General features: G+C 36.9%; 2 protein-coding genes across 3 annotated transcripts; both read right to left on the bottom strand.

Annotated features, from left to right (window-relative positions):
* On the bottom strand, positions 1 to 7,642 carry LOC127447064 (splicing factor U2AF 35 kDa subunit). The gene is made up of 8 exons (XM_051708567.1): positions 7,510 to 7,642; positions 6,926 to 7,013; positions 6,440 to 6,503; positions 6,221 to 6,270; positions 5,457 to 5,555; positions 920 to 1,053; positions 529 to 621; positions 1 to 272 (listed from the first exon to the last, which is right to left on the bottom strand). The coding sequence occupies exons 1-8, from the start codon at positions 7,551 to 7,553 to the stop codon at positions 152 to 154; spliced, it is 693 nt and encodes a 230-aa protein (XP_051564527.1). The 5' UTR covers positions 7,554 to 7,642; the 3' UTR covers positions 1 to 151.
* A 5,367-nt stretch (positions 7,643 to 13,009) lies between these two features.
* LOC127447066 (nectin-3-like protein) lies at positions 13,010 to 22,929 on the bottom strand. Of its 2 annotated transcripts, none has more exons than XM_051708570.1 (5): positions 22,781 to 22,929; positions 20,279 to 20,593; positions 16,360 to 16,468; positions 14,834 to 14,985; positions 13,010 to 14,673 (listed from the first exon to the last, which is right to left on the bottom strand). In XM_051708570.1, the coding sequence occupies exons 1-5, from the start codon at positions 22,827 to 22,829 to the stop codon at positions 14,639 to 14,641; spliced, it is 660 nt and encodes a 219-aa protein (XP_051564530.1). In that variant the 5' UTR covers positions 22,830 to 22,929; the 3' UTR covers positions 13,010 to 14,638. The 2 variants fall into 2 exon arrangements, with proteins under 2 accessions (XP_051564530.1, XP_051564531.1); XM_051708571.1 differs by having other exon boundaries at positions 14,834 to 14,982.
* Positions 22,930 to 23,239: the final 310 nt, after the last annotated feature.

Raw genomic sequence — 23,239 nt, 5'->3', positions numbered from 1 at the left:
TAAAACTACTAATGTATCTTTATTGAAAAGCAAACAATTCTTGCATAAAAAGGCAAAGAAATCAGGAAGGAAATAAATTCATCACATCAATTTAATCAGGACAGAGTTGGACAAGGCTTGGGGAATGAAAGTTGGCTTGGAGAAGAAAGGTTTAAAATCGTCCAGAGCGTTCTCTATCTCTTGACCTCCGTCTCTCTTTGTCTCTTCCACCACCTCTATTGCGGTCCCTAGAACGAGAGCGTCGCTCACGAGAACGTGAGCGGGAGCGATGCCTGTGGAGGAGAGAACACATTTTACTAGTGAGGCAATAAATATACATTTATATATATATATATATATATATATATATATATATAAATATACATTTATATATATATATATATAAAATTTGCTGTTCATCTCATGTTTCACGAAAAAAAAAAAAAAGGCAAAACTCAGTTTATTATTATAAGTGCTGTCTTAATAAATCTATAATTACAGTAGCCCAATAACACCAATATGGAAATTACAAAAGTCCTGCAAACTGACCTCTTTCTTCTACGGCCATACAGTTCTCTTCTGAGTTCCCTTGAGATTGGCTTCAGGTGCATGAAATTGCAGAAGCCACCTCGAGTGCACTCTCTGCGTGAAGACACAAGTACTGCAGTCAGCCACAGAAAAGCTCGTGGAAAGCAGTTTAACAAGCTTGCACAGAATGAAAGACTGACACTGTATACCAGTACACACCTCCACCTGAACCAACAAATCATGTGCAACGTGACTTGTCGTGACAAAACCAACAGGTATATGGAGAGAGGGTGCAAGTGAAAAACAGGTTTATCTGTGGGAATGCGGCATGTGAGGAAGTGTTTTTGTTTTGTGTTCCTGTATATACATAAAAATGTGTACAATACTCTCTGCAGGTTATTCAGTTACTTACCCCATTTCATACTGTCGACAACAAGCCTCTCTGAAGTCAGTGACAGGCGAGAGCTCAGCATGGATGGGCTGGCCATTAAACCAGCGGTTATTCAAATTAATCACCGCTTTCTCAGCATCTTCTTCACGACGGAACTACACACAAAACAGTTTTTGTTTTTACTTAGCATCAATTAACCATAAAATAATAAATCAGGAAAGGATGTGCATTACAGTGATTTTACTACAGGAGTGTTCCTAGGGTGTTAAGCCCAAAGTAAACTTCCGTATTGACGCTTAGCGTCTGTGTATTGTGTATGCTAGCCTTTCAAAGTATACTCCATTTGACTGTGCACCCATACACAGACGGCAGGTGCATGCGCACTGTGAATGCTATGATATACTGTACTATTTATCTTCAAGAGTTTAGACTAGAGGTCGACTGATAGTGGGTTTTGTCGATACCGAAAACAAGGTAGGAAAACAGGCCGATAGCAGAAAACTTTCCACTCAATGTAAAATAGTGCTGAACTTTAGTAAGTATTATTTTCAATGGCAATCCTTTAATACATTTCTCTCACACTGGTACTATCTTTAAAGCCTTTGCCATCTGAAATTAATGAAAATACTACAGGTCAAATGTATGTATGACACTGCCTTACAAAGACAAATAGCGTTTGTATGCTTCATCATTATTTACAATATTTATTATTTTATTGTCATATTAAATATATGATAGGGAGAGAGAAAAGGGTATAGAAATAAAATCAATTCTTGTCTTGAAGAACCATAAAAACACAATTAAAGTTGTTCATAAGACTCATGCATTTTATTCAAAGCCACTTGAAGACGTGCAATAGCTCTGTGAATCACAAAAGGTTTTATAAGTAAATATATAAAATGCACGCGCAGCTCCAGCGCGTTATTGAATGGCGCTGCTCTGTTCACACACACACACACACACACACTCGCGGCTATTTTTAGCCTTCACAGCGGTGCGCAATATTTGAGCGCTACTCACAAAAACATCTCAGATGTAGATGTCCAAAAGTTCGGTTCACTTATAATATGCATTTAGAATGGCACTGGAGGAGCAATTTGTTTTTTTGGTTTTTTTACCAGAATTTGAATAAGAACCAAATTAATCTACTGTGACCTTGCCTATAAATAGACACATACAGGACTTCCTGGAGATTTCAGTATGTCATAATAAAAGCGTGAAAGTTTAAAAGGTGTACGATTGAGATATATTACTATATATTACTATTATAATATATTATTATTATTATCATTTGTTTACGAATTATAATAATATTTAAGTTGAATGAGTTCCAAAAAATAACTGTGTGAAAAGTGAGCTAAATTGAACAAAAAAGAGATCTGAATCCTTTAAAGTACAGATACAAGTTGAAAAATGTTTGTACAAAAAAAAAAAAAAAAACGGCTTCTTTTCTACTGATGACTTATACTGGAAATACTGTTAATTTTGCTGCTACAGCATAGTATACTAGTTAACAATGAAGTTGTTCTTAATAGACTATACATTTATATTGAAATGTGTAGTTAGAGGTTTGTGTTTCTTTACATATTAAAGAGTACTCCCAATTAGTTCCACACAATAATGTAAATATATTCTAAATTGATTATGCAAAAAAACAACAACACTGGTATCGGATCGGGATGGGCCGGTTCTGAGATTTTTTTATATTTCGGAATCGGTTAGGAAGAGAAAAAGTGGTATCAGTGCATCCCTAGTTTTGCCAAGTCATTTAGGACATCTTCTTTGTGCATGAGTAATTTTTCCAACAATTGTTTACAGACAGATTGTTTCACTTTTAATTGACTATATTACAATTCCAGTGGGTCAGAAGTTTACATACACTAAGTTAACTGTGCCTTTAAGCAGCTTAGAAAATTCCAGAAAATGATGTCAAGCCTTTAGACAATTAGCCAAATAGCTTCTGATAGGAGGTGTACTGAATTGGAGGTGTACCTGTGGATGTATTTTAAGGCCTACCTTCAAACTCAGTGCCTCTTTGCTTGACATCATGGGAAAATCAAAATAAATCAGCCAAGACCTCAGAAAAAACATTGCTGACCTCCACAAGTCTGGTTCATTCTTGTGAGCAATTTCCAAATGCCTGAAAGTACCACGTTCATCTGTACAAACAATAGTATGCAATTATAAACATCATGGGACCACACAGCCATCATACTGCTCAGGAAGGAGACGCATTCTGTCTCCTAGAGATGAACGTAGTTTGGTGTGAAAAGTGCAAATCAATCCTAGAACAACAGCAAGGGACCTTGTGAAGATGCTGGAGGAAACAGGTAGACAAGTATCTATATCCACAGTAAAACGAGTCCTATATCGACATAACCTGAAAGGCTGCTCAGCAAGGAAGAAGCCACTGCTCCAAAACCGGCCTAAAAAAGCCGACTACACTTTGCAAGTGCACATGGGGACAAAGATCTTACTTTATGGAGAAATGTCCTCTGGTCTGATGAAACAAAAATGTAACTGTTTGGCCATAATGACCATCGTTGTGTTTGGAGGAAAAAGGGTGAGGCTTGCAAGCCGAAGAACACCATCCCAACCGTGAAGCATGGGGGTGGCAGCATCATGTTGTGGGGGTGCTTTGCTGCAGGAGGGACTGGTGCACTTCACAAAATAGATGGCATCATGAGGAAGGAAAATTATCTGGGTATATTCAAGCAACATCTCAAGACATCAACCAGGAAGTTAAAGCTCGGTCGCAAACGGGTCTTTTCCAAATGGACAATGACCCCAAGCATACCTCCAAAGTTGTGGCAAAATGGCTTAATGACAACAAATTCAAGGTATTGGAGTGGCCATCACAAAGCCCTGACCTCAATCCAATAGAAAATGTGTGGGCAGAATTGAAAAAACGTGTGCGAGCAAGGAGGCCTACAAACTTGACTCAGTTACACCAGTTCTGTCTGGAGGAATGGGCCAAAATTACAACAACTTATTATGAGAAGCTTGTGGAAGGCTACCCAAAATGTTTGATCCAAGTTAAACAATATAAAGGCATTGCTACCCAATACTAACAAAGTGTATGTAAACTTTTGACTTCAACTGTAACAATGTGCCCTCTCATGAATATCAAATATATATTTCATATTTATATATTTTACCATGCTCTTTCATTCTTTTAGTACATAACTACATCATTACATTGGAAGCATGGTAGTTTATTTTGTCAGAACAGAGAAAAGTTTTGGGAAACTTTATAGGCAAAAAACTACAAAACTGTTCCCAAAGTTTCCGCTAAGAAATTTGGGTGCTGCCAAAGTGTCTGAGAATGATAAAGTTTGCCGGACAAATTGGAATAATTCCCGTCATCTCATTTCGGTATTTTTATTTATTTGTGCAAAATAGGCTAACAATGTCACGATCAAGTCAAATGAACGATAAACGTTTGTTCATTATAGCTGCTTTTTCATTTACATTTTTATTTTTTACATAAGCCTGGTGTCCTTCTCTTCAGAAGATGCAACACAAGGCTGTTTTAATGTGATTCTAAAATGAGAAACTTCTCACTGTGGGCATGCGAGACAGGAATAACGCAGGCTACTTTTGCCAGTGTGCGTGATACAATGCGCTGTACTCACGGATTAGGACTTTGCATGCTTCGGGAAAGTTTAATTATCCATGACAGTGAAGCACTGTTATCATTGGCATAGCGTCACAATATACACTTGTTGCATCAACTAAAGGTGTTGCTGACTTATGTTAATATTTTCACCTGACATTGTGTCCGATCATGTTTGAATTTATTGGACATTAAGACATTTAAACGGTCAAAAACCGGTAATTACCAGCTAACGGAAACCCTGGTGCGTGCATGTACTGTGCTCGTGCTTTGTCTTCTGAAGCAAGCAATCAGCCGAGCAGAGGTAAAAACTCAGGCGGCCATGGAGGAATTAATAAAAATAAAAAACTATCGGAGACTACCGGTTTTGATATTTTCCAAAAGCCAATAGTCAAAAAACGCAAATATCGACTGGATTAACCTGTAAATACAACATACTGGTCGACCTCTAGTTTAGACACATAAAGATGTCTTTATATTCCTTCACACTTAAGTTATACAAATGTAGGTATCTCATGACCACCTCACACACACGATCTTGAAGAACACATCCACTGTTGTTGTCTCTACATTCGTCTCCTGTTGTTTAGTGGTGATAACATATTCTACCACTTCTTCGTGACAGCAACAGCTCAAATGTGAGTGTTGCCACCTTGTGGACCCACTAATTAGTGCAAATAATTCCAGGTGCATTGCTCAGAGTATGCACAGTTAGAAAAATCTGGCGGCATGCTTTCAGTGGTAGAGCACTCTGCCGATGACAAAATTTGTCACATGTCCTGTACACAGACGGCAAGCATCCGCATCTGTCTGAAGTATACTTTGGGCTTTAGGCTCATCCAATCAGAATTTAGGGTTGGAATTATCCATTTTATAATTTGAAGTGCACTGATATTAATATACGCATATTTAACTAGTTAAATTGACAGTAAAGTATCTCACCTTCACATAGACATTTCCCACCAAATGATCTCCCAAGTTATCACAAACATTCATCTCCTCAACCTCTCCATACTTCTCTTCCATTTCAGTGAAGACCTCCTGTAGAAAATAAAATACATTTTAGTATAAAATCTGCAGTTTTATTTACTTTTTTTTTATCATAGAAACACTAATGATACAACAAGCACTGTCCCCTCTATGTTTCCATCATTCTGAAAGAACGGTCATGATAATACATACCACAGTCATAAAATACATACCACAGTCATATCAAGGTTATACAGGCAGCAGTAATATTTGGAGTCTTTGGCCGAAATCAGGGTTCCCAAACTTTTTGATCAAGGAATTCCCATGACCTTTCCAGTCATTTGTAAATACTGGAGAGGAAATGTAAAAAAATTATTCTGATTCAGATTGATTCGCTAAAGAATCATTCCTACTAATTTGTGAGCTGGTTCTACCAATTCATTGAAACCGACTCGACTGCGATGTCTTCAGTTAAATCTACACAAGCTTTACACAGAGCAATAGCTAGCTTATCAAAAATGTGTATTCACAATGGAAATTTCCACGACATAGTACCCATTGGATTTTATTTATTTCCATAACTTTTGCGAGCCTAGAAAACTCAATTTGAAAATTCACTGTTTTTCCATGACTGTGGGAACCCTGAAGAATGGCTTGAATCTGAAATGTGCAATATTCTGGTAGGCATGGCCACCTTTCTCACCATTTTCCACAACTCTCATAGACAGGACACCTACCTCAAAGAACTCATCGTAATGTTCCTGCATCTCAACGTCACTGACAGCATCTGATGAAAGAGAGGACATGGTACACAGGTGATACAGAAAATCAACTGCAGTTATGACAGTAAAGAGGATGCAGTTCATTTATGTGAATGTGAAGCCTAACATTAAGTCCTCTCACTCACTCACACCACCTGAATATCAAGTCATCAGTGTAGACGAGTAAAAACTTACTTATGCCATCCGCAGACTGAGCTGTGTTTTGTGGGTTCCGGTAAATGTTTAATAGAGCAATAGTCTGAAACACATTAAATTCACAAGATTACTCTGAGAGGAAATATACATTAAGCAGTACTGCATCCAATGAAAATGTATATACAACCAGGGTTTTCAACTGGGGGTCACTGACGTTACTCTACGGCAGCGCTATGATTTCCATAGTGTCCATTTTCGGAAGTATTTACGGAAGTTCTCTATATTGCTGAATCAAAATAGCCTAAACATAGAATTTTCTTAACTTTCTAACCAATATGAAGTAGTACTGTTAGGTTATGCTCTTAAAGTAATTTACTATAAAATTTTACTGAAAAATATAGGCTAGCATTTTTACATTAGGGGTTGTTGGATTGGCTGAGAGTCTGGGTGGGGGATCCGGCATCTGTAAAGGTTGAAACCCCTTGTATAAATAATAATAATAATTATAATAATACAACTATTTACCTGGCTGAAAGTTGGTTTATTGTGGAGTCTGGAGCATCGGTCTCCATGGCGACATGCTCCAATTTTAAAGTAGAAAGAGCAATTAACCCTGTTCAAAAAAGGAGAGGTACAAAACAAACACTTGTACAACAAAACAAACACAATAATGATTTGGATTTGTTTATACACAAGTTAGTGACTGTTCCTCCACACGATAGTCTGACACACCATAACTGCAAACGAAACGCAAACAATTATACTATTGTACTAATAAATTATTTTAGATAAGCTTATAAATAAGAAAGGCAATGAAAGAGACGCACTGAGACCATGTGATAAACAATACAATAACCAAAGTTTTATATAAAATAATATGATTTTTTTTTACATAGTTCATATGCCTATGAAAAACAAATATGTATTATCATTTCCATTATTGGGCGCGATGTTAGAAAACATCAGCGGATGACCACACGAGGCGTTTGTATATTATTTTGTAGCCAAATATATTATATTGTGCCCATAACGGGCGGTTAGCAACAATGCTGACGACTATTGCAAACAATCAAATGCATGCAATATTTCAAGAATAAGCTACCACTTACTTGTCTTTTTCTGTTCCAAAAATCGACGCCAAGTATTCCGCCATCTTGAATAAAGAAAGACGGTGGGCGATTTTTCTTCTACTGGTGAATCAGTAGTGGATACTTTGAACACGGACTGCCAGACTGCTGCCACCTTGTGTAGAGGAGTGAAAACAGAAAACAGAACCCCCTTTTTTCCTTTTTTTGCTTCAATAAACACCATTATACAATTTGTATAATTCTAAACATTAAACATTAATAAAGTAACTATAGAACTACGTATAAAACATATATATATATATATATATATATATATATATATATATATATATATATATATATATATATACAGGGTTGGGAGGGTTACTTTTGAAATGTATTCCACTACAGATTACAGAATACATGCTGTAAAATGTAATTTGTAACATATTTCGTTAGATTACTCAAGGTCAGTAACGTATTCTAAATACTTTGGATTACTTCTTCAGCACTGGTAGATTTTTTCACTTGTTTTGACTATAAAAACTCTGCCAGTACAGTAAGACAAAATACACATGTTAAAAATACATTCTCTGAAAAACCTAAATATCTTATGCAGTGTTGCTTCTAAAACAAGACTGAAGAAATTGATCTTGTTTTAAGGATTTTTAGATATTTTTACAGGAAAACAATACAAAAAATATTATCAAGAATATGATTTTTGCCCTAATATCAAAGGTCTTACTAGAAAAAAAGAAATTATGATCTAACGTGAATTTTCTTGATAAAAAAATATGATCGTGCCTGGTAACATGTGCATGTAAAATGGCTAGAAATAGCATTTTAGCTTAGCGTAAAACTGACAATTTACACAAGGTTTATTTCTATTTCTTCTGCTCCAAACTTACTTCAAACGTACTTCTCTGTCTGCTCGTATGAATGTAACACATCATAAGAAAATATTTCACCGCTGTTCAAATGCACTTTGGATCGCATAATTTATATGTATAAATGTTTTCCATCTGAAAAGACTAAATATTAAATGAAACAAATGACAATAAAATGCAAAGTAATCTCTTCAGTAATCAAGATACTTTTTGAATGTAACTGTATTCTAATTACCAATGATTTAAATTGTAACTGTAGTGGAATACAGTTACTTATATTTTGTATTTTAAATACGTAATCCTGTTACATGTATTGTGTTACTCCCCAAACCCCGCACACAAAATCAGCCTGAGATTTGAATCTAGCGGCTAGATTCTAGCTAGCCCAATGTAGTGCCCCCTAGAGGAAGACAACTTGGTTTGCTGCGTTTGTCTGTGTCAAGGACCTCTAAAAGTTTGTGTCAAGGACCTCTAAAAGTTTGTGTCCAGCAAGACAAGCAACAACCACTACACGTAACGCCCTCCTAGATCATAAAGCGATTCTATTAGCTAAAAGAACTATTAAAATCCTATGCAATCACTGTATGATTCATGTTGTCTTAACTGTGTATACATATAACAAAGAATAACTTTTAAATTATACGTCACATATCATATTAACAATCAGAACATATAACATGATGAAATTAAACAATTCTCTATTCTGTTTTCTCCAGTTCGCTCCCAAGCTAACCGGTTAGTCTATTCGCTTAGCATATCCCTGGCTTCTTCTCTTCATTTTCATCACATTTGTCGTTACTGTCGATCCTATTCAATAGAACTTGTAAGTTGCGGTATATTTAACAATTTTACGAACTTTTCATTTTTTAATGTTTGTGATTAGGGTTAGGTTTAAAGATAGGGATAGTTGTAGATGTAGGGTTGCTGTGGGACTCAAATAAACGCAACAAACACAGTGTATGAATGTGACATCCAACTGTTGTAAGACTTTAGCATTTCACCTGTTATTTGGAGACTTGTGTCTCGGCAGAACAAAAATGGGCGTTTACCAATCAGTGGGGGTTTTCAAACAGGGATGGACATTTTTCAACCACTATACTACAACACTGAAATTCCCTACTTTCATTGGATAGTTAAAAACGCCCATCCTGAATTGAAAACGTCCACAGATTGGGAAATGCTCATTATTGGGGAAAGCGACAGGCAGTGGAACATGCTTTTACATCAACGAAAGTTGGTGTACAGATGTAACAGTGTTGAAGAAGATGTGCTGTCTTAATTTAGAAGAGCTCATCATCAACTGTAAGCCTTTCTACTCACCACAGGAGTTTTCCTCGTTCATTCTGGTGAATGTTTATATCTCGCCACAAGCATGCGTGAATGCAGCGTTGCAACAGCTGGCTGATTACATCACAGACATGGAGCAACAACACCCGGACTCACTTATTATTATTCTGGGAGATTTTAATAAAGCTAACCTCACCCGTGAACTGCCAAAATACAAACAACACATCACTTACCCCACCAGAGATAGAAATATACCACATACAATAATAAACACTGCTACACCACTGTAAAGGATGCATATCACCCCACGTGCAGCTTTACGAATCTCTGATCACTGTCTGGTTCATCTTCTCCTGACCTACAAGCAGAAAGTAAAATCAGCTAAGCCTGTAGTAAGGACTGTAAAATTTTTATCATTCAATAATAATAAACCATGGTTTACAGGAAAACTCAGACAGCTTTGTCATGCCAAAGAGGATGCTTACAAAATTGGGGATAAAATATTGTACAAGGCAAGGTAGGCACTAAGGAAATCAGAGTGGCTAAAATAAGCTACTCTGACAAGCTGAAAAAACTGTTTTCAGCCAACGATCCTGCATCTGTGTGGAAAGGCCTGAAAAGCATCACCAAGTACAAGACACCTCCCCCTCACTCTGTAGAGAGTGAACTAATGGCTGATGAACTGAATGTGTTTTACTGCAGGTTTGAAAAGCCCAGTCTGTCACCCCACTCTGATCTTCACACACACAGCAACACCTACTGGAACCCCAATCCTTCTACTCAATCTGCACTTATGATCTGTGAGGAGGATGTGTGCTGGGTATTTCAGAAACAAAAGACTAGGAAAACTTCAGGCTCAGACGGTGTTTCACCTGCCTGTCTGAAAGTCTGCACGGATCAACTGGCCCCCATCTTCACACAGATCTTCAATAGATCACTGGAGCAATGTGAAGTTCCCTGCTGCTTCAAATGCTCCATCATCATTCCGGTCCCCAAAAAACCCAAAATCACAGGACTTAATGACTACAGACCTGTCACTCTCATGTCTATGGTCATAAAGTCATTTGAAAGACTGGTTTTTCCTACCTAAAGGACATCACTGGACCCCTGCTGGACCCCCTTCAGTTTGCATACCGAGCAAACAGGTCTGTGGATGATGATGTCAATATGGGACTGCATTATATCCAGCAATGCCTCGACAGACCTGGCACTTATGCAAGGATCCTATTTGTGGACTTCAGTTCAGCCTTCAATACCATCATGCCTGATCTTCTCTCAACCAAATTGACCCAGCTCTCCATGCCCACCCCAATCTACCGACGGATCACCAGCTTTCTGACAGATAGGCAGCAGTTAGTGAGACTGGGAAAACTCACATCCAGGACCATCACAATTTGGACTGGTGCTACTCAGGGATGCATTCTCTCTCCACTGCTCTTCTCCCTGAACATGAATGACTGCACTGCAAAGGACCCTGATGTCAAGCTTCTGAAGTCTGCAGACAACACCGTGGTCATCTGCCTCATCCGCGATTGTGATGAGTCTGCATACAGACGGGAAGTTGAACAGCTGTCTGTCTGGTGCGGACAACCTTGAGCTGAACATGCTCAAAACAGTGGAGATGATAGTGGACTTCAGGAGAAATCCCTTGTTTTATATTCTGTGTCTCACTGTAATGTTCTATGTGCACTTGTTTCTCCTATCACCCCAAAAATTTCCTTGTGTACGTGAGAACACTTGGCAATAAAACTCATTCTGATTCTGATTGTTCCGCAGAGACCTAAGATGTGTCTGAAGCTGCGTACTGTCACAGTATGTACTGTATTTGATGAAGGTCGCACTTATCTGCCAGCAAAACAGTACATCATGCTCTGTCTGACAGCAGGGCCTTACATTTGTCCATGCTACCACTAAGACTCATTATTAATTTTCTATGTGAGCTCATGTGGGGTTGTGGAAACCTATTCATATAGCGTTTTGTGTCAATTTCTGTTTCATATGCCACAATGACTTTAAAGGAGACCTATTATGCCCCTTTTTACAAGATGTAATATAAGTCTCAGGTGTCCCCAGAATGTGTCTGTGAAGTTTCAGCTCAAAATACCCCACGGATCATTTATTATACCATGTTGTAAATGCCTCTTTTTGGGTGGAATCAAAAACACGCTGTTTTCGTGTGTCTCTTTAAATGCAAATGAGCTGCTGCTCCCCACCCCCTTTCCGGAAGAGGGCTGTGCCTTTACAGAAGTCGCAACCGTAAACGACGCAAAACATAGGCATTTTGAGTTTGTGATAGTGCTTCTTATGTAGAAAATCACTTCCTACGTGACGTCATGTGCAAACAAGCTATAACGACATAGCTCTGGTCTCCGTGAATACAATCAGAGACAATGGTAACTTTAGCTGCATTAGCCGTGGAATCAGCTAACAAGCACATTCGGAAAGGCGATTTGCAAACATTCACAAAATATAAAGTGCGATACTTACATCTTCAGGATATAAAGCTGGAACACAAACAGTTGGTACTGATCCATGCTTGAAAGTCAAATTTTTTGAAAATCCTGCTTTATATTGACCCTCATTCACAAAGCAGTCCGGTGTAAAATGATTTGCACAAACATACATGAATTTTGGTACGTTTTGGGGCACATTTTCTTCAAAAACAAAACTTGTCCACTGCGTATTCAGTGGCTCTGATGCCGGGAGTACATGAAGAATCTTATGTTCACTTTTACAGCCAACAACAGAACACTTATGATGCTTACGAAGCTAAGACATTATTCTTCTTATAGCTTGTAGCTGTTGCAGCATGGGAAAAAATGGCGGACTGTGTGTCAATAACTCAGGGGAGGATCTATGATAATAGGGTGGAGTCCGTCACCAGTCGTGGCATGGCCTGCTCTAAAGTGATGTCACTTTAGAGCGGATATGAAAACCAGTCATTTTGAGACACTGTTTTTGATTAATAGAAATATAAGAAAGAGGAGTGGGTGGACTTTTAACATTGTAGGGTGGTTGTGTACACACTGCCGACTCACATTTATGTTCAAACACCATGTAAAAGTGAATTTTGCATAATAGGTCCCCTTTAATTCTTAGATAAAACTGTCTAGCCAAAAAGGAAATATAATTTGATTAAGACATGCATGATTTAACAGCATGATTTAACAAAACAAAAACCATTAAAAATGTCATGTAAAAAACACATAATTAATAAGCATTGTACTTTTGTTCGATTAATGACTGCCCAATGTTTTTTTTTCATGTGGCCACCCAAATAGTATCAAATCAGGATAAACACTCCATTATGAAGAATGACAATTTTACTTGTATTGAATGGAACTGAATTGAATATAGGCTTACTTTATTGCCCTGCTCAGGTTATTTGTTTTGGACTCCATGCACAGCAGCCAGAACACACACAAAACACAGACGTACATAGTAGCGCTAAAAGATTATAACAACAATAAAAAAATAGAACAGACAAATAAAAACTAACTATATACTTTATTATATACTAACTATGATAAACCTTCTAAAAGCAATATTGTACTGAATGTATATTGTAGTGTTTTCACAGCTGTGATCCTTGTTTTGGGGATAACCCGAAGTAACTAAACAATTGTTTATATCCCTGTGATATTTTGTACACAGAGATGGTAACTAAACTTTCCATCTACACTCACCTACAACTTTTGTCATTGATAGCAGCTCTGGTCCTAAAGATGCAAAATATCCCCTTTGGTAAATAAGCATGGGTTGTATTGTAACAAATACAAAAACATACACATAAAACTAGAATTCATTAATCCACTGTTGGCAATGTCAACAAATAAATTTATTATGTTGTTTATAGGGTTGCAAATTTTAAGAAATTTTCTTAGTCGACAATTATTGACCTTAATGAATGAAAATTATATCATCATTAATGACAATTAATCAATAACGATAACAATACTAAACTGTAAGTAGTGTACAGCTTGAAACTCAAAAAATACAAGATGCATATTTCCTTCAATCAAAGCTTTGTTTTTACAAAGTTTGATTTTTGACTCACCAACTGTTCTAAATAATGCAAACTTGAAAACATCAACATTGGAGAAAAAGAAAATTCCTTGCTGTAGAAGGAAACATGAAACAGCCACCGAAGTAAATACATGCACAGGGGCACAACTACCCATTTTCGACGATATATGCAACACTTACATTGGTGCCCCCCTTTCGCCTTCTGGAGGGGGGTGGTGTTTATATGGCGCCCCTATGCGTTGCATACATTGTATGTAGGGTTTTTGCGCCTCTTTACATGCATGTAGTCAACTGTTTAAAAACAATTTAAATACATTTTCCTCTTAATATAGTGTATTTTAATACATTCAGGCTGTGTTAAGTATAAATCTGTGAATTTTATAATTTACCGCTGATGTATTACTGTTAATAATAATTTGTATAGAAGATACAGATTCAAGTTCATTAAAACTTCACATTTTAGGTTGTCTGGTATATTTCAGACCTTATTTTTTTATTTGAAATCAAGTCAAATAATTACACACTGTTTGAATGCAGTAATAACATACTTCTACACTTGTGATGGTGAGATTTCAGGTGAATGTAGCATGCTCTCCCGGCAAGAACTGACATGATTGTCGGTGTGGAAGGAACAGGGAGACCGGCAGATTAACAGTGCATGTTGTCATGTTGTACTTCAACACACTATCAGGGTTTATGCAGTAAACGTAATGATGATCTATAGAGAAATGCTCCAAGAATACATTAAGCCTGGTTCATCTTTACAAGCTAAGAAGTGAAGGATGCACGTCTGTGTTTTTTTCTCTATCTGCTGGATTGATTACTGAACGCATGTGTGCAGAAACTGGTTAATTGACATTCAGTACAACGAATAATCGATCAGCGGTTAATCAATCAAATTCCTGGTTGTTTAAATTAAATATTTGTTAAATGCCAGCGAGAAAAGGTGAATTATGTCCAGGATTAAGTGTTCAAAGCTCTGAATGGTTGTCTTCCATCTTTTCTCCTAAAAGAGAGATAAACCATGATAAAAACTACAGCCTAAACACTGTCATCAAAACATGCCCACTCAAAATATTTGATTACATAACTTTTCTTGGACATGTCAGACATTCCATATCACTCTCATTTCAACTGCTAACACAACTTATTTACCACAACTTTACCTTTGTGCCAGTACAGTGAGCCAAATCCAGCACCATACTCGTTTGAAGCATTGCAGATATACAGGCCACTGAGGTCAGGTGTCAATTTCAGGAAGTACAGTCTGTTCCCCTCTACATTAATGGATTCGTCAGGCATTGCCTGGTTCATCCTACTCCATGAAGAGGAAAGAGCAGACAGAGATTGTCTGTGTGTCTTTAATGTTTACTAGAATATAGAATCAGTTGAGAGCAATCTGATTTTCAAAACCTGACAAAGCACTGAAATAAAAACTAGGTGTAGGCCTATACAGACTCATTAGAAAACAAGACATGGGTGTTATATAAATATAGTGACCATCCCTGTAGTACAGTGGTTCTCAACTGGTGGGTTACAATCCAAAAGTCAGTGTAAAGTCATTTCCATAAAAGACCAGCCCTGGGTCAATAGAGGTTCATGTCAGGCAGAGAGAGCCGACTGTAGCCTTTAACTAACTAACCCTAACTCTAGAGGCCTGATAGCCTAAAAAAAGTCCAAGTACAATGATCAAAAGACAATTAGGCTTGCAAAGAGAGACTACAGAGACAGAGTGGACTCAATGCAGTTCCCTTACGTATTACTGGTTAATTCACTGACAGTTTTCTGCGTAGCCAGTTCCTGAGTGGTGTTGCATCTTTCACTTCCTAATTATATTTTCTGAAAGGATCTATTTGCTTCTAATATGGTCTTTATTTCATCCCTGAGGATTGGTTTCATATTATGATCCTTTAGCAGTCCATTAAAAATGTTAAACTGCAGCAACCCTCAAGTGTCTACAGCAAAACCAACTCGGTAACTGCAGGGCTGGCACTGGCTAAATTGATGCCCTATCGATCGGGGAGGGGTGGTGCAAGGCATAGTGCGAGCTGCAAGGCGATTGTCTGTTTTCCGGGATTGCTATAAGGTCTTTAATATAAAGTATTACGTGTGAGGAAGAGCAGCCGGTGGACTTTCTGGTGCCCCTCTAGGGTAAGATGGTGTCCCCCCTGGGAGTTGGTGCCCTATGCAGACTGCATAATATGTGTATAGGGAGCGGCAGTACTGAATAACTGCTTTGTGTTTACTATTACCAACAGTCCACAAAAACAGTAACAATGGGGACTTTGCAATCTTGTCTTTTGAGAGTAAATATTGAGATGACAGTGCTTATTTTTCACTAATTGAAGTTTCTGTGCTAGTTTAACAATCACATTACATTTACATTTATGCATTTGGCAGACACTTTTATCCAAAGCGACTTACAGTGCCCTTATTACAGGGACAATCCCCCTGGAGCAACCTGGAGTTAGGTGCCTTGCTCAAGGACACAGTGGTGGTGGCTGTGGGGACTGAACCAACAACCTTCTGCTTATCAGTTCAGTGCTTTAATCCACTACACCACCACATTAAGGTAAAGACTCTGGACAACACTGCTATTTCATTAGTGGTGTTGATATGACCTGTACTGAGAAAAATCCTAATATGTGTCACATCATCTCTACTTACTAAAAGACAAGATCAGACGTCCTACCTGTGCCAGCTGAAGTGTGTGGCTGCAGGATTGGCATCTGCCTCACACTGATACCCGTGAGCACTAAAAAAGTTCTCAAGTGGTGTCACAGTGACCAACTGAGGTGGATCTAGAAAACACACAAATATATGACTGCAAAGTAGGGCTGACAATGGGTTGAAAATTTTAATTGAATTAATTACATGGCATGGCATGCCGATCAATTAAACATATTAACACAATTAATCAAAAAGCTACTTTGGAAGTCTGCATATTGTTTTATTATTATTATTATTATTATTATTATTATTATTATTCCCATATCATTGAGCAACCCTGTAGCTGACAGTGATCCATTTTGCAATTGAGTTTGTCAATTTGTCCTGTTTTCACATGTGTGTTCTTGCATTCCATCAGCGCTATTTTTAATTTTCGTTTTATGGACGTGTGTCATATGGATGCTTTAAGAGCATCTCACTGGTCTTCAGCATCATAAACTGGAAACTTTAATAATCGCCATAGCCACGGGAAAAATACCCCTCAACATTTTAATCATTAAAATTGTTAACAAGATTAACATAGAATCCGGCTGTTTTCAAATGACAATAAATGTTTTTTTTTTTGTTTTTTATGCACACTATTTTAACAGCGCTTCACAGGGTGGGCTGCAGCACCCCAACACCACCACTTCCTGCGGCTATAAAAATTGTGTCTTGAAATGCATTATGTTGTGCTTTGTCCAGCTGTGAAGCTGGCTGAGTTCGAAATTGCATCCTACCCATACTACTTGTTCTACTTCTGCCATACTTGTCAATGGCAGAACTAGTAAGAGCAGTATGGTAGTAAGCAGTTCCGAACTCAGTCCCTCTGTTTTTCAGTGGCTAAGCTACTTGTGAAATTTGCTGACTGCCCCCTGCTGACACACACTGTAAATACACAAAGGGTGCATCTCATCGTGCTCCCTAGTTCCATGTTGTGAATCAGCATATTGTGAACACAAATACGGGCACTGGCAAGGGTGTTCATACAATGAACATTGGGACACTTATGACTCAATTACAAGATTTGGAGATTCAGCTTTCGGTCTTTCCCCACATTTACGTAGATAGGAGCTGTACTTTTATGCCGTTTGTATTAATAGAAAATAGCTACCCGGGAACATTCCTAAGATGGCCGCCGGCTGGACTGATTTGCCTTGAAAGGGACTTTGCTGTCTAATAACAGCCTCAATGAGCAACCATTATAACATTAAAATAAATGTCAGTACTGGATTGCCACTTATAATAACACACACAACCAAAATGGAAACTCTTGCTCAATAACAAATGTCCAAAAATGGTAATACCATGGTATTTTTCTGAAAGTGATTAATCTATTTGTTTAAACAAAAACCAAACTGTCTTTGCCTGAATCAGACAGCTCCCTCAGTTAATGGCAGTGTTCATAAAAGATGTATTCAGTTTATTATCAGATTATCAGTTATCAGAAACTGAATCAGCATGAGCTTTATTGCCAAGTGTTGTCAAGTACACAAGGAATTTTGTTTTGGTGATAGGAGTAACAAGGGTTACTTTATTCTGTCTCACTGTAATGTTCTGAGTGCACTTTCTCCTATGACCAAAAAAAAAAAAAATGTAATAAAAATAATAATAATAAAAATAAAAAATACCTTGTGTATGTGTAAACACTTACAAAAAAGCTCATTCTGATTCTGATTCCTGGAGACGTTTCTTCTGCATTAGACACTTACGTGACGAAAGCGATTTCAAAAAATGGTGGGGACAAAATTGGCAAAAGACAAAAGTGTTAGGGACATGTCCCATCTGTCCCACCTGTGAAATAACACTTATGATTAAAACATACAGTTTAATTATGAAAGATGAATGACATAAATGAAGAAATAGAAATACAGGAAGGAGTTTCTTTATAATCTTCTTCTAAAAACTCTAATATTTAAAAGTCTGTTTTTCTTTCATGCACAAATAGATGAGCGATATTACAAACAACAGTGGCGTGCACAGACCTTAGCAAGCACAGGGGCAAAGGGATAAAAAAGGGCACTGATGTTTTATTTTTTTATATTTATTTTATTATTTTTAATATTTTTAAGAGTAGCACTTATGTATACTTAAAATTGTCTTTGTTTTTCTTGTATTATAAACTTTTTTCCCCCCCTTATTTCATCTGACAAATAATAGCTGTAATATTCCTAACATAAAGCACCATATTTTACATTTTCTATTTTTCAGACATGGTCTGTGATAATCTCATGTTTTTGACATGTGTCTTAGTAAAACCATGGTATTTTTTTAAGCGTCTTTGGAGTACTATGACAGTACCATGAAATATGAATATAATCATTCAGTATCATGGTATTACCCTGGTAACGGCAGTGTCTTTTTTTTGTTATAGGGCTCAAATCTTTTTCTTGTCTCATCACTCTTTTCACCTCTCAGCTGTCTACACTGCAGGTGTGCCATGTGATGTCGGAAATGCGGTATCAATCGAGTATTAATCTGTTGATTAACTTACAACACAATACATAGAGTGGACATTTTATCTGACCTGTGTTGGTTTGCATTTATAGTTCTGTGTTGGTGTGTCTGCGTCGTTCTGTGTGTACACAGCCAAAATGCTAACTATATGTTTCATAAATAAACAAAAGCAATGCAAGCGATGTAATTTCTGGATTCTAAAGTATTTATTAAATTATTGTAGCATCAAAAATGAGTTCAAAGTATGTGAATATGTTGAAATGTAGGCTATACATTATTTATTATAGAAAATAAATGAGGAAATGACTTTATGCTTGCTCTTGAGTCGCTTAAATAATAATGCGTAAACATGTTTTGGCATCCTTCTGACCATTGTGCTGAAAAAGAAATCATCAAAATAATTAATAACTACTTGCCTCAATAACACAAAATGGGTGTCGTTTTAAAGACTTTGCAATGCATACAGGCAATAAAACCAACTCTTACCAGGTGCTTTTTAATTAGCTGACAAATCAGAAGTGATCCGTTTCCATAACTTATGAAATACGATTATTTACTCAAACTGTAAAACATACGGTCAGATCGTTGTGCCGATCGGAAAGTTCGCGAACAGAAAACAATACATATTATTTCACTCACATATTGTGAGAGCTTTTAGAGTTCAATGCTGTAAACAGATATCTTCTGTCGCGTTTCGCTAGTAACTTCATGAAACAAACAGAATAATAATAATAATAAGAAGAAGAAAAAATAAAAAATAAAAAACAAACTCCATTTTGATACTCCGGGGCAAATTCAAAACGACATTTTTGCTCCCACAAAGGGCACTGCTGTAGGAGGGGACGCTACTCGAAAGCTCATGCCAAACGAAAGTGTGCAGGGGCTGCCCCGTTCTGTGCCGGCTAAGACAAAGAACATCTCTTTTGAAGAAAAACAAGGCTTTGACTAGAAAGACTTCAGAAGACATGACGACTTTGCAGTAAGGGTACATTGTGAGCAACGATTTCCATTGCATTCTGGGAATTTTTAGGTAGTGAACATTTCACTGCATGTCCTCTGGAACGATTTTGCGATTGGGACAGCCCTAGACATGGCCTACTCTCTGGTTAGTGCCCTGACTACTGACCTGAAACATATTGAAGTTGCATGTTCTTTAGAATTGAACTGCTCCGATAGTAGGGAAATACGTGTTATTATTACGAAATAATTATTACTTTGAAATAAGTGACAAATGATTGCTCCATTTCCCTTTTTACTCTCTGTCACCATCAGCCAGTATAAACCATCCAGGAAGTTGCACAAAAAGAGAGAAAACCTGCTAATTAGACATTTTCAGAATCAGATGTCTAACCACACTTGTCAAAGACCACTGCAATAGCAAACTTGTGTCTAAGGTTTTGAAATGTCAACCGTTTGGGTCTTCTTATAGGGCCCGTGTCACTTACAGTGAACAACAATAGTATGATCAATTTCCAGATCCTCTTTCAATGTAGAATGTCTCACTACACACTGGACATGTTGTTGATTCATCTCTACAGTTGGGGATCCAATCAAACTGCTTGTGACTGTGTATGTCCCATCCAGATGTTTAACAGTGTTGGTCAATACCTTCACAGAATCAGTCAAGGTGTCCAAATGCCATGAGACCTGGGCTGCGGGCTGGGATCTGGAAGCTGTGCAGGTCGCCAAGGTAAACTCAGAGTATCCAACAACGGGAGTCTCATCAGAAGTAACACTCACATTCGCAGGCCTTCCTGTGGCTAGTGAACATGAATAACTACATCAGTCAATAACATCTTTTAAAGCATAATTAAGTGAAATTAGTAGAAAATATAAAAACAAATATCTGCATAGGCAGTTCTTGTTTAAAGTAGTTTTAAAGAAATGAGATCCAATAGAAAGTGAATACAAGTAGTTGAACAAAGGCTGACCTCAATAAGTCTTCATAAATCAAGCCACATTATAAACAAAATGCGTGACTTAGCATTTACGTAGCTCAATTCTTTTAAACCACAAGTCCTCTTTTTCTAGATTCGATGAATCAACAGCAGTATCTTGGCAAGTTAAAAAACATTCCATTTATGACGTCACAACTAAACACACAGCTGATGCCGCTCAAGACAGATAATATTGTATTTACACGTGAAGTCAAACAATATGTGTATATGTTTATTAAACCTTTGGCAATATTCCTTTTTCCATGCCATTAAAAATTTGATCTCCCATTGAGTTCACTGCATACAAATGAAAACAAGCCTCAGCAAAAGCCTGATGGTACATAATTTGTTAACCCTAAAACAGGCAAGAGTGGAAAATGATTAGCAAAAAATCCTTTCATGTCACTTTTTATATCATTTGGAATTTTTAATATATTTAATATATTTTGGATTTTATGAGTTGTATCTCCCAGGATACGTTGCCCTATTAAGGTACAAAAAAGTCAGTCATCAATATTTCTGTGTTTTATTTGATGCAAAACATGATGAGTTTCTGACTTCCCCTCTTATTTTAAAACATATCATACATATGTTTGTGTGTGTGTGAGAGAGAGTGTGTGTGTTTGTGTGTGTAACAAAACTGAAAAGTTTAGCTTTAATGTTGCATTTTTCTGCCCTTAATCTGGCAATGTATCTCAGGGGATACACACTTCAAAACGTGCTTAATAACAGCATGAACAACATATGACTTAATTTTCTTTTTCAGCATCTTAAGACAATGTTCACAATTAGTATTAGCAGTTGTATTGTTTTTTTTTTTTTTTATTTGTATTTTTTTTTTTATTGAAGTAAGATTAATATATAATTAATTATCACAAAGTCCTGCACGGTCCAGCGTGTCCTGTACATGGGCAGCCATGTTGGTTTTAGGTCAGGATGACTTGACAATCACAGAAGATTTGAACCAAGTCATGTGACCCACACACTCAAAACAGACCCAACTATGATAAATAATAACAAGATTGGGTGAGAAACTCTTTCTCATACCCCCTATAAGAAACTAAAGAGTATGTATCTTGTGGTGCACATTGCCTGTTTTAGGGTTAAACAAATGCACAGAGCTTTACTGTAACCCACACTGAATGATAAAGGTTGGTGCATACAGAAAATTAAAAGCATAACATGAAAACTACACATTATAAAAATCAAACACCTTATAAAAATATTATAAGGGTATTACCAGTGTTTGGGGTAATGCATTACTAAGTTATTAATTACTGTAATTAAATTTTTCAGTAATTTAATTAGTTCTGATGTAATTGCAATAAATACTGTAAAGACTATAGAGCAATTCTATATAAAACAATAGTGAATTTAAAATCTAAATGTTAAATATTTTAATATAAAATATAAATATTTTGGCCCCTTAAATTCTTTGGCCAGTTCATGTATAATTTATACATTTATTAATTTTATATTGTTTTTTTGAAAGAATTAAAAGAACAGTTTTTAAAGAACCTTGTATTTTTCATCTGCTCGAGGTTGATAAGGGTTTTAGAAAGTAATTAGTAATAAGTAATGCATTACTTTTCAGACAGAGTAATTCATATAGTAATCTAATTACACTGCAGAAGATGTAATTAGTAGTTAGTAATTCATTACTTTTTTAGAGTAACTGCCCCAATACTGTATATTACTATATAGTTTACAGAAAGAAAACATGCACAATAGGCCTTTTGGAAAGGAATTTGAATAAGAGTTTTGTGGAAAGTTCCTGTTACAGTAATAGCTAATGGTAATTCAGAGTGGTGCAACTTGTTTTAAGATTAAACATTTTATCTGAATTATTTTAACTCCATTATTATGTTAGATTATGGCAACATTGGCTATATAATACCCTATACATTAAACATATACATAATGGGTTACATTTCCGGATTTAAATTTCTAGCAACTGTTTCTTTTTCCTTTTTTAAACAATCAGAAACCACAAATAGGGAAATCGCTTACCTAGTTCTCCTTTGCTGATGAGAAAATAACAAGCAAAACTTATTGTCATTAACTGACGGGAAAGCTTGCTTAGATAAAGAGGGAACTGCTTCGCCTAACTGTTAGAGGAATGATGCCGGTCTTCGCGGTCTGATCAATGTTGAGAATGCTCGCTCGTTCACCGGCGTTAGTTGTCTCTTTCACTTTCCACTCTTCATATGGGTTGGCACTTGGCAGGGTAGCCTACACATTAATGCAGCCAATTATCTTGTAAATTAATAATAACTTAAGAGTCCGTGTGTCCATTTAAGAAAAGCAAGACATCGACTACGTATTTTTAGACATGCCAAGAGATTACGTTTTAAAAACTGGAAAGTTTATGTAGCATCAACTTGGTTAATGCAAAATTACTGGGCGCGGGTGAAATGACTCGTTTGTCCTGGTGGTGGCTTACGAATACAGATTCTTGGTGGCTGAGGC

Source organism: Myxocyprinus asiaticus, chromosome 10 (genome assembly GCF_019703515.2).
Source record: "Myxocyprinus asiaticus isolate MX2 ecotype Aquarium Trade chromosome 10, UBuf_Myxa_2, whole genome shotgun sequence".
In the NCBI taxonomy this organism is placed as follows: domain Eukaryota; kingdom Metazoa; phylum Chordata; class Actinopteri; order Cypriniformes; family Catostomidae; genus Myxocyprinus; species Myxocyprinus asiaticus.
This window is presented reverse-complemented; position numbering and strand designations above follow the sequence as displayed.

Coding starts and splice junctions, on each gene's coding strand:
- LOC127447066 (XM_051708570.1), bottom strand. CDS start 22,829: ATGACAATAAGTTTTGCTTGTTATTTTCTCATCAGCAAAGGAGAACTA. Junction 20,594..22,780: donor CATCAGCAAAGGAGAACTAG/GTAAGCGATTTC, acceptor CATGTTCACTAG/CCACAGGAAGGCCTGCGAAT. Junction 14,986..16,359: donor ACACACTTCAGCTGGCACAG/GTAGGACGTCTG, acceptor CTCTTCATGGAG/TAGGATGAACCAGGCAATGC.
- LOC127447064 (XM_051708567.1), bottom strand. CDS start 7,553: ATGGCGGAATACTTGGCGTCGATTTTTGGAACAGAAAAAGACAA. Junction 6,271..6,439: donor TCAGTCTGCGGATGGCATAA/GTAAGTTTTTAC, acceptor CTCTTTCATCAG/ATGCTGTCAGTGACGTTGAG. Junction 1,054..5,456: donor TGGGAAATGTCTATGTGAAG/GTGAGATACTTT, acceptor TTTTGTGTGTAG/TTCCGTCGTGAAGAAGATGC.